The sequence below is a fragment of the Rhinichthys klamathensis genome, unplaced genomic scaffold (genome assembly GCF_029890125.1).
Source record: "Rhinichthys klamathensis goyatoka isolate OS25496 unplaced genomic scaffold, OSU_Roscu_1.1 h1tg000095l_1, whole genome shotgun sequence".
NCBI lineage: Eukaryota > Metazoa > Chordata > Actinopteri > Cypriniformes > Leuciscidae > Rhinichthys > Rhinichthys klamathensis.
The window spans coordinates 456986-474482 of NW_026606634.1; the positions used below are offsets into that span (position 1 = coordinate 456986).

The window sequence follows — 17497 nt, forward strand, 5'->3', positions numbered from 1 at the left end:
AAAGCACCCCCGTTCGAACCGCTCGAGTCTGTGGATCTGAAATACCTCTCGCTCAAAACCGTTTTCCTGACGGCTCTGTCCTCAGTTAAACGCGTTGGGGATCTTCACGCGCTCTCATCCAGCGCCGCGTGTCTTGAGTTTGGACCGAATGATTCGATTGTCATTCTCAAACCTAGGCATGGCTATGTCCCGAAGGCGATTGGTACCCCGTTCAGGGCTCAGATTATCTCCCTATCGGCTCTGCCTTCATCCGATAGTGAGCGCGATGCCAATCTCCTTTGTCCGGTGCGGGCTCTGAGATTGTACACTACGCGCGCTGCCGCGTTCAGACGCGCTGAGCAGCTTTTCGTGTCGTTTGGGGGGCGCACCAAGGGTCTGGCCGCCTCAAAACAGACACTGTCTAGATGGATAGTGGACGCTATCGCCTCTGCTTACGCATCTAAATGCCTGCCCTGCCCTCTGGGCATCAGGGCGCACTCCACTAGAGGCATGGCCTCATCGTGGGCATGGTCCTGTGGAATTTCCATTCATGACATTTGTGTGGCCGCGGGATGGGCCTCCCCGTCCACTTTTGTCAGGTTTTATAACTTGGAAGTTCCCGCCTTGCAGGCAAAATTACTAGCTGTCTGACGAACAGCTCTCTAAGAAGCTGCATTTCTGGAGGTCCCTCACAACCGGTTCGCCCCTTGTGCTCTCCTGTAATGCTTATACACTTCATGTGCCCGCTCTGCTGGCCCCATACATGCTTATGTGTACACTTCATGAGCCCGCTCTGCGGCCTCTTTGTACATTCACTCCACGTTAAGAAATTCCCCCGGTATATCCCTGGGTTTTTCATGAGTGGATTCGTAGCGCGCACGGCGTTGGCCAGGTGTTCCCGCAGCGTAAGCTAGCTTACGCAATACGAGAGAACCTCTCGTAAGAGAACGAATCGGTTACCTAACGTAACCTCGGTTCTCTCTAGAAGAGGGAACGAGTATTGCGTTCCCGGCCGTGCTTGCGCTACTAGCGTTTCGCTTCACGCTGAAATAAATCAACATATAAGCCTGGGAGAGCGCCTTATATACACCATGGCCACGCCCATTCTGGCGGGTCATGACGCAATGAGCGCGCGGGCGCCTCTCATTGGAAGCGGGTTCAGCCCCGCTCTCCCATAGGCTTAAGCAGTTCTCTCTGAGCGAACCAATGAGCTGCTAGCTAGCCCGCTCTAGGTCTGCCGCAGAGGAACTGCGTTGTGTATGGATACAAAATTATGAAATAATTTTTTGGCTTCAATATCTCAGCAAAGATGAATCTTTCCCGCAGCGTAAGCTAGCTTACGCAATACTCGTTCCCTCTTCTAGAGAGAACCGAGGTTACGTTAGGTAACCGATTCGTTTTTATGCATGCTTGCACTGTTCTGACCACTAGGGGTCGCCGTGGAGACGGGGGTCGGATTGTTTCGAAGCACATGCAAAACTGGTTGATAACAATAGCAATTCATTCATTATTCCCAACTGAAGTTTATACGTACACAAGATATGAGTCAAGAATATCGTTTGATTTCTTAATAGTAATATATCTTGGCTTATTGCTTCAAACAAGCAAACATACATCTGTGTTATATATATTCTCATTTTCACATTATAATTGAATCTTATGTTGTGTTCTGTATTGTCTTAAGTATAGAGATAAAGAAAGTCTCCATTTTCCCCCAGTTTTTTTTAAGGTCACAGGACGATTTTATGCAGCAGTAAGTGTCCATTACATTTATATAGAGTGGATTCTGACTAACTGTACCACCTCTGATTGGCCATTGCGATCACGTGCTCAACAGACATATGTGATTGGCTAAAGGGTGTAAACAGAAACCTTTGACGCTCTTCAGAGAGAGCTCTCACACACTCTCGGGAGAGTTTGAAAGCAGCTGCCTATCAGCAGTCATACTTGTGAGATGAAAAAGAGGAGTGAAATTAACTCTTTGGCTAGTCCAGTCTTTATAAACCAGTCTTTATAAACTGGTTTCTTACTGTCATACAAATTTTGCCTGTCTCCCTCAACATTTTCTTTACGTTCAGTGCAACTCGCTTCGAGACTTTCAGTTGCATCTTTCTTTCAGCTTTTCTAGCTTTCTTGATGGTGATTTTATATTTGACAACTATTTTAAAACTATTACTGCATCTGCTTAGTAGTCTTTAGAGCTGCATGATTAATCGATAAAAGACGGGGATCTTGACTCAAACACAAACAGTCTTTTCAACCACAGTATCATTATTACAATAATTCAAATTATCACAGAAGTGCTGGGATAAGAGTTTATAGTTCAGATATAAACACTGATGTCGATTAGCGATCAAAATAGAGTAAATCACCTTTTGAAAGTAACTTGATTCAAATAAAGATAGCTTCAATTACATTGTTACACCAGCAATGTTGCAGCCCCTCACCTCATGTGTATAAGTCCGCACAGGTACACCAAACGCTCTGGCCAAACCAAAGTCCGCCAGTTTGATCTCGCCCTGAGCGTTGATCAGGAGATTCTGGGGTTTGAGATCCCTGTGAAGAACCCGATGGGAATGACAGAAGGCCAGTCCCTGGAGCAACTGGAACAGGTAACTCTGATGAACAAATACACAGACAGACACATTATTTCCCTACATTTGGCCATTACCACACCTTCTTGGATGTTTAATAGTTGTGGGCTGCATTTCCCAAAAGCATTGTAAGCCCTTAAAGCTCCTGTAGGTAACTTTTGAAAACATGTATTTGCTAAAACTGTCATTATGTCCTGACAGTAGAATATGAGACAGATAATCTGTGTAAAAATCAAGCTCCTCTGGCTCCTCCCAGTGGTCTTATTGCCATTTGCAAGAAATACACGCTCCCGGTCAGAAACAACCAATCAGAGCCAGGAGGAATGTCTTAGCAGTGTCAATCACGCTCGTGTACGCGCTGATCACACGCCTCTCTTGCACAGCGCGATCCGTCGTTCAAACTCAAGATTGCCGGCGTGCTGCAGCTGTGTTATGACGGAGAAACAACCTAAACGGCCAATTCTCGAGTGACACCTGCTCATAAAACAAAGAGGTAAAAGGAAAAAGACCGATGACGATAAACAAGCGAAAAAGAAAGAATTACACAGAGCCCATTGACTCGGTGTCAAAACTCTAGCCGCATAACATGTAGATAAAATGTCACGCACTCTGCTAAGCAACAATTGAAACCTGCTAATTCACTGGCTTGTCATGTTGCTGAAATAATGTACTAGCACACCTTATCTAGCATTATATATCGCTAGAATAATTACTTACATACTGTAACGTTAGTTACCGTTATATTAACGTCATCTTACTAGCTATTTTTAACTTATAGAAAGAGTGGAACGTTATAAAGTTACATGTAGGCTATTGGAAAATACATAATGATTTGAGGACCAAGTTTGTAGTCAAAGTATGGGCAGGCCATAGTCAATGTAAAGCATATTATTGACGTTTAGTCCCTATTAGTGAATGTGCCATGTAACTTTTTATCCGCTGTTATCGGTGGCCCTGTTTACTAGCCTGCGCGTTCACGACAGGCTCCGCTGTGGAGGACGAGCTGTGGAGGGAGGGCTGTAGCGCAGCAGAGAGCAAGGGGGTGGGACCTGTAAGTTGTGCTTGTTCAAATTTTCAGGCTAAGTCAACGTTTTCTCAAAACTCCCTACTGCAGCTTTAATAGCAATACGTCACACCCTTATTGTTTTTTTCACACACCTACCACTTAGTGAGTGTCAAACCTGTTGTCTAACAAAAGGACAAATAGACAGGATAGGTCAGGTTCTGCTTCATCATTGAAGGATCAAGGTGGTTCATTTTTAAACTGGGGTTAGTTACCCCACATTATTATGTTTCTTGGGTCTGCACTATTCCCTTCAAAGCAAACAAACCAGCACGCCTTTGTTTGTTTCTTAATGATGGTTGTGTTCAAGTAAGCCTGAAATGCACAGGTTGACTCATGAGTTGAGTATGTGCGCTAAATCTGCACAGTTTACATAAACTTTGCCAGCAAATTGAACGTATTTTGTGAAACATGACCAGCCATGGCTAGTTCAACTTCACATCGTCACCCGCCAGTTGATTTTTACCCACATTTGATGGGTGTTAATTTCAAACCCTGTCATTATGAAATTGCACAGAACATCTCCTGTGTGTAAAAGCAAAGTGTTTAATTACCTTGTGGTTAAGATAGTATATTATAGTAGAGCTCAACTAAAGTTATATTCGTTGACAAAATGGTAATACCGTTAGACAAGTTGTTTTTGGAATAAAAAGTATGCTAGCTAACATTAGATTTTGTGGAAACTACTCTTACAACATAATCTCAAAACCAGTCATCCATGTCAGGCTAATTAACAGTCCCAACGCTACTTCAAGACATTCTTAAGTTAAAGGGATAGTTCACCCAAAAATGAAAATTCTGATTGATTTCTCACCCTCATGTCCTTCCAAACCCGTAAGACGTCCGTTCATCTCCAGAACACAAATGAAGATCTTTTTGATGAAATCTGAGAGTTTTCTGTTCCTCCATTGACAGCTACGCAACTACCACTTTGAAGATTCAAAAAGTTCATAAAGAGATCATAAAACTAATCCATGTGAATTGAATGGTTTAGTACAATTTTTTTTTATTTGATCGCTTTATATGATGAAGAGATTTTATTTAGGCTTTTATTCACATCTAAATATTGACTACGTTTACATGCAGCCAATTTTCGGGTTATGGTCGTGTTAAGGTCACTATTCGGGTTTCTGAAACTTAGGAATAACCCATTTACATGCGTGAGCAGAGAGAGTTTCTCCTGTATACATGGAATTGCAATGTCCCGATGTAAACGGCGACACACGGTTAGCGTCTGGACGTACGGACAACCTTAAGACGCACTATGCGTCATTTCCGATTCTTCTTCCTGTATCCAAAGACAACAACAGCAGCAGCAGCACGCGGATAATGAATAGTTCGGGGCAGATAGCGATCGCCTTTGTTTGCACTTTGGTGCTGGTACTGACCTCGCTCCAAAAGTATGCTGTGCTGCGTCTCGCCATGTTTACTTCCGGTATACCGCACGCGGGTTTTTGTAAGCGCCGAGAAGTTCCTCTACTCAAAAGACCAAGATTCCTTGCGAATAGAACATGCGCAGAACACAAATCACTATGGGGATCTGCCGATGCGCGTTTACATGACCAAAAATTCGGGTTAGAAAAGGGGTACCCCAGGTATCATATCCCGGTTTTTAAAATCCGGGATATAAGCATATTCGGGTTTTTGCCGGTGTTTACATGACCGTGCGCGACCGGGTTATTGCTAATATCCCGGTTTTGAACGGGTTATTGGCTGCATGTAAACGTAGTCACTGATCAGCGAACAAACAGAAGCTCAACTGAACCTGCTTGACGTGCGAAAACAAACCTCTTCAAAAAAATTTGGACTAAACCACTAAATTCATATGGATTCGTTTTACAATCTCTTTATTAACTTTTTGAAGCGTCAAAGTGGTAGTTGCGTAGCTGTCAGTGAAGGAATTTCACAGGGAAATCTCTCAGATTTCATCAAAAAGATTGTGTTCTGAAGATGAATGAAAGTCTTACGGGTTTGGAGCGACATGAGGGTGAGAAATTACAGACAGAATTTTTCAATTTGTGTGAACGATCCGTTTAAGAAGAACTCCAAGAGATGGCTCTCTTCAGTCATGTTCACTCTTCCCAGGAGCGTTGCATGTGTGAAGCCAGGAGGAGTGTGTTTTATTTTTTGGACAACTCTGAAGGCATTATTCTCATGATTTTATGAGGCCCTAAGTGTGTTCATCTTGAAGCGGCGCTGTGCAGACCGATCAGTGTATGACATAAAAGTACAGCGAGAACGATTACAGAGCAGACGGACAGGGGTGTGTTTCCCGTGCAACGACGTAACTCGCCGCTTAACTTCAGTATGATGCATCATGAAGAAATCAACAGGCTAGTCACGACTGTTTCCCCAAGCCGTATTGTCGCAAATTGGTCGTTCAGCCACGCTGGTTAATGATGTCACACACGTGGTGGAGTAATAACTTCTTTTAATGAATATGTTTGAGATCGAATTAATGCTATAAATTAGAGGTCGACCGGTTCATCGGTTTTGCCGATTAATCGGCACCGATAGTTGTTTGGTGGAACTATCGTTATCGGCAAAAATCCACACCGATAGTTTTTCCGGGTTGCGTCCGTTGCTGGAGCGGCTGAGAAGTGCGCGCGGTCATTACACAGCACGATTTTTCGTTATCAAAGTTTATAGTTGTAACAAAAAGCAGAAATCTCACACTCCTTACCTTCATAATAATTTCCTTTTCCTCTGTCGAGCGATCATGAGAGTAGGCTATTCGCTCGACAGAGGAAAATATAACCGTTGAAAAGACGTAGGAGGAAGGGGCTCTGTGTTTCGTGAGACCATTTTTTATCATTTTTATATGCCTTAATTCGTGAATTCGTAATTGGCGCGTTTCACCATAAGTGTGCAATGCGCGTGACGTCTACGTTCGTCAATAAATAAACTGCACGTGTCTTGCGGAAGAACATTGTAGACGGAACTTCTCTCCGTTAATGTCTAAGGCGAGTCACGCAGGCACTGGGCTACTCCGCAGCCGAGACGACCCCGGGATAAAATAGTCCGAATATAAACACTTATTATAGGCGTACCGTAGTGATTCAGAATAAGTCAAAAACACGGTTTGGAAAATGGATTCATGATGTAGCCTACTCGTTCATTTTGAACATAAGTTACGGACTGCACCAGCTGATACAACGGCGTTCTGTTGCTCAAGCGTCCACTCGCACAAATGCGACCACATAACATTTTAACTCGCACATTCTCAAAAAATGGTCGCATATGCGACCAATTTGGTCGCAGTCTGGAACCCTGTGAATGATAAAGGTACAATTGTATTGCTCATATTAATACATGCAGTAAAAAGGTATATTGCATTATGCATATAGTTCATGAAAGCTAGTTAATACATCCTTGTTTACAAATGGGACTTGCAAAGTGTTACCTATGAAATGTACGTATGTTTCTAGGTTATAGCTAACGAAACCTGTAATATTTTAATGTTTAAATTATTTTCTGTATAAAGTTTTAATATATTCATATTTATTTATTTAATTGAGCACATTTCAGTTCAGCACTGTTTTATTGTGAGTATGATGTTTGTTTTTAATCCAGTATCTATTAAAAAAAATATCGGTTGAATTATCGGTTATCGGCATGTACGGTCAAACCTAGATATCGGTATCGGCAAAATCCACTATCGGTCGACCTCTACTATAAATTATGGACATCTGAGGACTATTTCTCATTTTTCTAAGTTATTTTGCTTTATTTTTCAGATTTAATCATATGCTCGTTCTTACGTACTAGAGCACATTACGCACATCCGCACTCTTCAAAAACTACGCTTTAAATCTCTTGGCAAACTAAAAGACGTAAATGACATTTGTATGCATTCTAAATGAAAGACACAGGTTGTACTGAATGTCACCTTGCTTATTTTGCTCAAGATAAGGATTAATTGAGTCCACATGTCATGAAAACAAGAAACTGCTTCTAACCACAGGTCAGGGCTGTCGTTCAAAACACACAACTTTGCGATGCTGTTTGCGAATGTTCGTTAGAACGATGGTTTCGGGAAACACCGACTCGTTGAACTGCTGATAACGATGGAACTTGCGAACATAGTTGGGTAACGATGCTTTCGGGAAACACACCCCTGTATGTAGGGGTGGTTAATCTGTCTGATTTCCCGATTCGATTCGATTACGATTATTGAAGTCCCGATTCGATTACAGTCGATTTTCGATTATTAACGATTCTCGATTAGCGATTATTGATTTTCCATTTCACAACAGTAAACGAAAATACACTACAAAGTGATTGCAGTATTAAAAAAAGTCAGCTGCTGAATTACTTAACTCTTTTATTGAGTAACAACAACTCAAAGCACTTTCTGTGTCGTGTAGTTATAACTTCAGAATTATTTGTATGTAGCTTATGTTCTGTAGAACACAGAAATGAATACATCACATTGTGTTGTGACTCATCAAGTTGAACTAAACAATAACAAATAAATGAAAGGCTTATTTCCTTTAGGAAGTAGATCAGAACCAACATTCTGTAGAAATTGGACAATTTTCTTCTAGAAAGACAAGGTGTTGTAGCAAGCAACGCTCGTTAGGCCGGAGACACACTGGCTGCGTGGCGTGAGCGTGGCGTTTCTGTTGCGTGTCAGCTGCGTCGCGTTTTCTGTGTCTTTGCACACCAGAAGCGTGTCTGACGCGGCGCCGCTGCTGCTAGGTGACATAGAGGGACAGTCTACATTTGGGTTAGCGGTGTGTTAATCCTTACTACAACAATTTCAACTCTTGCCTCTTGCCTTTACGACAACAATTTCAACTGTTATCACACATCTTCCAAAATCCGAAAAATAGGGAAGTGGGCTGTCTGTTTATTTCAATAACATTTACAAATTTTGTGTAGCTTTAAAGAGCCTATATTTAGCCTGATGGTGGACCGTCACTCAGAAGACACACTATGTTGTTATTGTATTCTATTTTCTTTATATCCTCCTGAGGCCCAGAACGTTTTTTTCAAAAGTTTTTTTTCTTCTTCATGTAATCACATTGTTAAGAGCATAAGAAACAAATGAAAAAAGAGATATTTTATTCATATGTTATGCTATGACCTCTGTAGTGAACACCAGGACTCGATTGTTTAAAAAATAAAAATGACATAAATTTGTATATAGGCAAAAATAATGGCAATATTTGAAAATCGATAATTATTATTATTATTATTTGATTAAATTACATTGATATCTGAATTTATATCAAAACCTAGACTTTCAAACATCAAAATGTAATTTATTAATATGTATTCGTGTACAAAATGACATATAAACATCGTTTCCTATTCTATTTTGCCTGGAAACGCTTCCAACCTATGCTTCCAACACGCTTGCGTGTCGCGTGAAAAATAGGCGTCGGTTCTATTTCTAGCATGCACACGTTTTCCGCGCGGCTCATGCAGGCAGTGTGCAAGCTCTAACCTGTTAACTATGGAAAGCCGTTAGGGCCAAAAACACGCGAATTTTAACGCGTATTTCACGCGTATTTCACGCGTAAAATACGTGTATTTTACGCGTGAAATACGCGTTGATTATGTCACGCGTATTTCACGCGTATTTCACGTGTAAAATACACGTAAAATACGCGTGAAATACGCGTGACATAATCAACGCGTATTTCACGTGTAAAATACGCGTATTTCACGTGTATTTTACACGTAAAATACGCGTGAAATACGCGTTAAAAATCAGTATGAACGGGTCCGTGTCATTGGCTGCTGAAGACTTGGGTCTAACCATTTGTGTGAGCTTAGAGGGGTGTAACTTTCATAGACTAGGCTACCACCAGTTTACATTCTATAGATCAGCTTATTCAGGTTTTTTGTATAACCTATATGAATAATATATTTAAATAGCAGTTTTATGACAATTAATTTTTTTTATGACAATTAATTTTATGACAATTTAGATAAAAATAAAATTAACTTGTTTTTCTCCACTCATGCCTTTTTGTAAATAAACACATTAGTGGACATTCTAGCTTTAACATCAAAGCATTAACGTGTGTGGGGAAATCAGTTACAGTGGAGGTAACCAATGCAGGTTTATGATCACTGCAGGTTTAAGATACAGACCACTGTAATCAATATCTGTCTTTGGAAAACAACGTGAGCTTTTGTTGTGCTTACATTTACAGCTATAGCAAGCAGGGGGCGCTTTTTCAAACCTTTTTGTTCTGAAATTGGGCACTCAGACAAACTGTAATTAGGTATACAGGTGATATTATCAATTTAAAGGAATTTAATGACTTAAAGTATTTAAATATGTTATTTAAGGCTTTCAGGATTAGAATGAGAGCTTGTGCTCAGGTCAGGACAGGTATAAGAACTTGATTTGGCTTTCCTGACAGCAGAAGTATTTTACAGGTCACCTTGGTAATTGGTATTAAAGCAATTTATCTGTAAAAATGATTAGACACTTTGGTAAAACACCATATAACATTTAAGTAAACATATAAACATAAAAATCAGTGACGTAACTTTGTTTTAAAAAGTGGGTGGAACAGGTGGGGTGGGGGTTGCTAATAAAATGCTAAATCAGATTTATGCTACAATAACATTACGACGTCCAGCAATCGATTTAAATAGTAGGCTACATGGGGTTTAATTTGTTGTTTAATGAGATGAAGTATAATAATGTATGTTGTCAGTGTGTTGTCTCTAATATTTAATGTTAGAATATTTACTCTGCATTTTCTGTTTCTATAGAAAACCACACACTAATACACCCACAACTAAGTACAACCATTCAATCCTTGTTAATAACTGAGTTGTTGGGGTGACAAATAAACAGGTTACTCTCAAATTTCCAACATATTTTCACCAAGTCTCTTACGGACACCATGTGGCATATTTCATACCTAACCAGCAGTTTACTGAAATGAGACTGCTATAAAGCCAACTCGTTTTTTTTTTTTTCAGTTCCCCACTTACTTTACCTTCCTCAAGCTGACAGAACACATCCAAGCTTGTGATCATAAATTCATACAAATCATCTGCATGATAAAAGGTACTGTGGGTTAGTTTGTTAACATATTACTATTTTAAATCAGAATTGATTTCACTGAAAATTTATTACATTTAGAAAAAATGAAATGAAGCTGAACTCTGCAGGGCAGAGGGCATTGACCCTTGAGGACCGTGTTTGCCCATTGCATTCGGAGCATTCCAAGTGAACCCTGCTGATGTAAAAAAAAAAAAAGTGTAAAGGGTTAAATTAGCAATTTAAAAGGGTAGTCATTGCAGTGTCACCTGTAAATCTATCTTTGTTATCATGGGCGTCAGTTTGGTTTGAAATGTGCTGGGGACAGAGACGCATTCGGAAGTGCATTTTCAGTGCATTTTCAGAAGTGTTGGGTACAATGACGTATTAATTTTTTTTCTCTCTTTCGGGCAGGTTATGTTTTCAAAGACGATGTCCTGTAGCTCAGGCACGGCCCCACTTTTCAACAGGCCCACCCAAAACTTTCACACACACAAAAAAATCCTTTTACTATATTCTAATTTTGTCAATAATTATAAAAAAAAAATTGCCAAAAGCTCATAATTTGTGCTCAAGCGCACGACCGCACGCATAAAGCTTGCCACAAAGAACCGGTAAAAGTAATGATAATAAATGCGTCTAATACGCTGTGAATGTGAATGTGCATTATACGCCGAGTTTCGGTTAATTTATGAGACGAACTCCAATTCACTCGCCGGCGCCTCCATGTCGTGATTCTGCTATATTTACTTCTTATTTATTAAATAAATCCAGACAATTGGTTCATGAAACATTGATTAAAATTAAGATATAATTAATATAAAACGAAAATAAATGTAAAGAAAGGCAGCTGTTCTGTTTGAGGTCTCTGTGAAAGTTTTAAAGAAGTCTTTTAGTGCCGCTTTCAGAACGCTCACGTCCGTAAACGAGAACTGACACGTTGTTTTTTCCCTCATAAATGCGAACAGAAAAATCAATAAAAAATGTATTATAGTGTTGTTTTTTTTGCTGGGTCAGACAATGATTGCCAAATTTCTCTCTCATATTGCTCCTCATAACCACTGAAAACGGTCCAAAAAATCGAACCAAAAGTCAAATTAATATGGACGGGAGTTAAAAGTGGTGGGTGCAAAATGACTCATGACGAAATCTGGTGGTACGAAATCACCGCATCCCCGAAATCGACGCCTATGTCTGTTAGCTTTATTTTATTAAAGCCTTCTATGATAAAGTTGATAAATGTCCATGTAATGACACTGTGAATGTGGAAAATAAATTGCATAATAGATATAATTTATTGATCCCAGGTTTAAATTTGGTCATGTCACCATTGCTCACATTTAAGAAAAGAAATAAAAGCGTATGTGAAATCTTAAAAATTAAGATTACTTGTACATATACTCTACTTATGAAACTAAACAGTAGAAAATATAGATTTGAGTATTGCACAGTTTAATTTATTGCATTTGTATTATTGTACTATTAAAGCATTGTATGTTTAAAGATATAAAGGATATGGAGCTAAGATAAAAGGATATTAAGCTGCTGACAAGTCTGAGGTAAGTACAAATTGCCCTGAATATTAGTTAATAATATATGACACTGAGGGAGGACTTGAAATTATGACCTGGAATGGTTTCCTGAGGCTGTATTGCAGAAACAACTTCAGTCAGAGTAATATCTTGTCTTAAGTAACCACTGTGATTTCATTTTGGAACCAATTTAAAACACTGAACTTGTCAGATTATAACTTGGGGCTTAAAGGTATAGTTCACCCATTTACACCCTTATGTTGTTCCAAAGTTTCTTTCTTGTGTGGAACTTCCATACTATGGAAAAAAATATTATGGAAGTCAATGGGGACCAGCAATGTTTGGTTAACAATAATCTTCAAATATTAGTAACCAAACATTCAAAGAGGCTCATGCATGTTTGAAACAACATGAGGGTGAGTTAATGAAGACAGAATTTTAAATTGAGTGAACAATACCTTTAAGATAGGACGTTTCTGTAATTTGGTCCCTGCAAGCAAGGTTATGTTGTTTTAACAGATATTCATTACAATTGCATTGATCAAGAACCACAGCTGTAAACTTTTCCACAATCAAATGTTAACTTTTAATATTAGAAATCTTGAGTTGGGTTGATTTGTTTTACAGATAAATTCCTACTTTTCCTGTAGCTCAAACCGTAGAATGTTAGCGCTTGCAAAATTCATGCAAGGGTTCGATTCCCAGGGAAAGCAAGAACTGATAAGAACGTAAATGTGTACATTGAAATGCAATGTAAGGCACTTAGGATAAAAGCATCTGCCAAATGCCAGGGACTGCAGATGAAATTTAGCTCTGTAGCTAATTCTGGGACAGTTCTTTACTGTCCATTGTCCCTGTTATAATAATAATAATAATATGTAAATGTACTAATATGCAAAAGGGGGCAATCTTGGTAAAAATATTTGTTCATAAAAATGCAATCTATCTATTTTCTTTGGGCTACACAAGAAAACGACGAAAAAGAAAAAAAGAAATAGGAGGATATTTAATTTTGGTAGCAGTAAAATACTTCTGCTGTCAGGAAAGCCAAATCAAGTTCTTATACCTGTCCTGACCTGAGCACAAGCTCCCATTCTAATCCTGAAAGCCTTAAATAACATATTTAAATACTTTAAGTCATTAAATTCCTTTAAATTGATAATATCACCTGTATACCTAATTACAGTTTGTCTGAGTGCCCAATTTCAGAACAAAAAGGTTTGAAAAAGCGCCCCCTGCTTGCTATAGCTGTAAATGTAAGCACAACAAAAGCTCACGTTGTTTTCCAAAGACAGATATTGATTACAGTGGTCTGTATCTTAAACCTGCAGTGATCATAAACCTGCATTGGTTACCTCCACTGTAACTGATTTCCCCACACACGTTAATGCTTTGATGTTAAAGCTAGAATGTCCACTAATGTGTTTATTTACAAAAAGGCATGAGTGGAGAAAAACAAGTTAATTTTATTTTTATCTAAATTGTCATAAAATTAATTGTCATAAAAAAAATTAATTGTCATAAAACTGCTATTTAAATATATTATTCATATAGGTTATACAAAAAACCTGAATAAGCTGATCTATAGAATGTAAACTGGTGGTAGCCTAGTCTATGAAAGGTACACCCCTCTAAGCTCACACAAATGGTTAGACCCAAGTCTTCAGCAGCCAATGACACGGACCCGTTCATACTGATTTTTAACGCGTATTTCACGCGTATTTTACGTGTAAAATACACGTGAAATACGCGTATTTTACACGTGAAATACGAGTTGATTATGTCACGCGTATTTCACGCGTATTTTACACGTATTTTACGCGTGAAATACGCGTGAAATACGCGTTAAAATTCGCGTGTTTTTGGCCCTAACGGCTTTCCATAACATGGGAGCCGAAATAAAAACGGACACACCACGCAGCTGAGACGCCGCCACGCAGCCAGTGTGTCTCCGGCACACCTGCTCTCACTCGCTCTGGCTGCCCGGCCGTTACACGCGCTTGCTAACTGGAACTGGGCGCGTTCGTGACGTTCAACTTCCGGTATAACATTTTTTACAAAATAAAATAATGCAAATTTTTTTTTTTTATAATAAAAAAATCGATTTTTGAAAATGTAATAATCGATTCATACTCGTCCATAACATACTCGCGATTAATCAATAATCGATTTTTTTCACCACCCCTACCTGTATGCTTTCGAATCGCTCTCTTAGTACTTTGATGTCAAACACGGATCGGCCTCCTGTCTAAAGACTAAACTCATCAGACCTAGACGATCAGTGACGTATTTTTATCCAAAATGGCAAATTTCCCCAAAGGTGACAAGCTGTTTTTGGACTAACAAGGAAGTTGAGTTCTGAAACATACAGGGTGTTATATAGTAAAATGACCCCTTATATGTAAAAAGATCAAGGCCCCGTTTAAACTCACCTTCACGAGTGGCAAGGAAATGCCAGAAACAGAGGACGAGTCCATAAACCTCTTCAGGTCTTGGTGAAGAAATTCAAACACCAAATAAAGCTTATTTTCTGTGTGTATCACATCACGCAACCTGTGGGCGAGAAAACTGTAAGACTCAAGAAGCCTTGGGGCAGTTTGTTTAGAATTGTGCATTGACTCTACATCATGATGTGAAACAAAGGACTAGTTATGCACGGGTTAAAAAATCATGAATAGGACTAAGGTTTAGACATTGCTCATACTTGACTATGTTTGGGTGATTGAGCTCTTTAAGCAGAGAGATCTCACGTATGGCAGTGCTGGGAACACCTTCAGTCTCCCTGAAACCAACAAACAATCATGTCATTCAAACACATCCCTCATCTAAGACAAACATCTGTTTATATGAAGCTCACAGCCAATGAAGCAGCCCTCAAAACGTACAGACCGTTAAATTAGTTACGATTAGTTAAAGCAGGGATCACGAAATAGCAGTAAGGAATACAAAATGTATCAATCTAGGTTAATGTTAATTTCCACATACACAATTTTGATATATTTTTAATTTCGAGTTGTATATATTAACCTTTCTAATGCATTATAAACAAAAATGAAATAACAATGAACACCAGAACATTTTTGAACCTGTCAAAATTGTGAAAACATTACTATTTTTAATGTTTTTGAAAGAACTTAGTCTCTTATGCTCATCAAGCCTGCATTTATTTGATCAAAAATGATCAATGAATCCTGAAAAAGTATCACAGGTTATAAAAAAATATATTAATAAATCAGCATTAGTATTATTTCTGAAGGATCATGTGACACTGAAGACTCTTCATCACATAAATTATATTTGAAAGTATATTCAAATAGAAAACTATTATTTTAAATTGTAATCATATTTGACAATATTACTGTTTCTGTATTTTTGATAAAAATAAATGTAGGTTTGATAAGCATAAGAGACATCTTTTAAAAACATTAAACGTGGCAATGTTTCCACACTTTACCCGTAACGTTACTGTACATTCACAATTGAGCTGCATTAATTAACAGTTAATGTATAAACAAACTTCAATGAACAACATTACATTTATTAACCTATAAACAACTTCTCTAAGAAATGATCATTGTTTGTTCATGACACTAATGTGTACATGGTGAAACTTTGTAAAGTGTTACCATTAGGCTATTATCTGCCTGTAAACGAACATTAAAGTGTTTAACAATCCAGTACATCAGCAGTGCAACAGCTTTGACAGAGATGAACTGACTTTTAAAAGCACTTATTCTCGTAAATAACGGATGAGATCCGTATCACTCGTAAACATAAAACAAACATTCGCGTCACTTAGTTACAGTTTGGATTGTGACTGTGAGTTATTTTTAATCTGAAAGGCTTCTCGACTACATAAAACTAATGACAATCACTTAACTTACGTGTCTAATCGTATTTTCTTCAGAGCAACGGTCTCTCCGGTGATTTTATTCTTGGCTTTATAAACCACCCCGTATGTTCCCTCTCCAATCTTCTCCACTTTCTGAAAGGACTCCATGTCAAACTCCCCCTTTTCCGGGGACACTTCCACTCCAAATCTATTTAAAACTAGAGATGTGTGGCGAGAGTACTTTTAGTTGCAAAACAGCGATCAGAAACATTAAAATCGTTTATTTGATACGTAAAAATACAGGCGACCGAAAATCATGACACAACTTAACATCAATACCGCCAATTCCCGCGTTTCAAACAACACGCCCTCGCGACAAAGCACAAAAACAGGCCCCGCCCTCCGAGGAAACGTCGGCCTTCTGGCGTAGACCAATGAACTGAGGGAAACAACAAAGGCCTCCTACGTTACGTAAAAAACGACCACACTTAAAAAACGTATGTCTTACGTCTAACCAATGAGCTGAGCGAGAAGAATAACGCCCGCCCTCTTTACGGTTTACGCCGGGGATACAAACGAACGCACGAGCACCATCAGTTGAAACAATCGGCTCTATTTTAGTGTCCTACGTATCATTGGGAAAAACATTACAAAAATAAGGGGGAAAAGTCATAACTATGAGGTAAACTCGAAATTATGAGACACAATTATGTCCTATTTTTACTTTTATATCATGACGTAAAATGTTGAAATTCTGAAATAGTCGAAATTATGACATACTACAAAATAATTATGACATAGGCCTATTAAGTCAAAATTGACATACTATCCCTAATATTTGTCTTTCATATCATAATTAGGATGTAAAAATTATGAGATAAAGTCGAAATTATGACATACTACGACTTATTAAATAAAAAAATAATGACATACTACGCCTTAAATTTGGACTTTTATATAATAATTATGACTTTTATGAAATTATGTCATACTAAGCATTAATTATGATGTATTAAGTCGAAATTATGACACAAGCCTACTACGCCCTAATTTTTTTTACTTTTATATCATGATGTAAAAAGTCGAAATTATGAGATAAAGTCAAAATTATAATATAAGTAATACTTATGACATATTAAGTCGAAATTATGACATCTACCTCTAATATCTGCCTTTTATATCATAATTATGACGTAAAAAGACAAAATTATGAGATAAAGTCGAATTTATGACACACTAAGTAATAATTATGACATAAATCATAATTATAAGATTAAAAAGTCTGAGCTAAAATTAGATTTATATGATAAAAATGTTTAATTATGAGATTAAAAATATAATATGTCATAAATTACTCTTTATGGCTTTATTTCAACTTTTCATTTCATAATTATAGCATGTCATCATTTTGATTTCCCGCGCTGATAGATTTTGTGCGCGCACTCTGTGAGACGAGAGTCAAGTCAAATCACATTTATTTATATA

The 17497-nt window shown here is 38.3% G+C and overlaps 1 protein-coding gene across 1 annotated transcript in view; it reads right to left on the reverse strand.

Annotated features, from left to right (window-relative positions):
* cdk2 (cyclin dependent kinase 2) overlaps positions 1 to 16387 on the reverse strand; it is a 29014-nt gene extending 12627 nt beyond the window's left edge. Inside the window, exons 1-4 of the mRNA XM_056252451.1 lie at positions 16065 to 16387; positions 14885 to 14962; positions 14613 to 14733; positions 2427 to 2597 (exon numbers count right to left, since the gene is read on the reverse strand). Of these exons, the coding sequence (XP_056108426.1) occupies positions 2427 to 2597; positions 14613 to 14733; positions 14885 to 14962; positions 16065 to 16180 (486 nt within the window). The 5' untranslated portion in view covers positions 16181 to 16387. The remainder of the gene's footprint in view (positions 1 to 2426; positions 2598 to 14612; positions 14734 to 14884; positions 14963 to 16064) is intronic.
* Positions 16388 to 17497: the final 1110 nt, after the last annotated feature.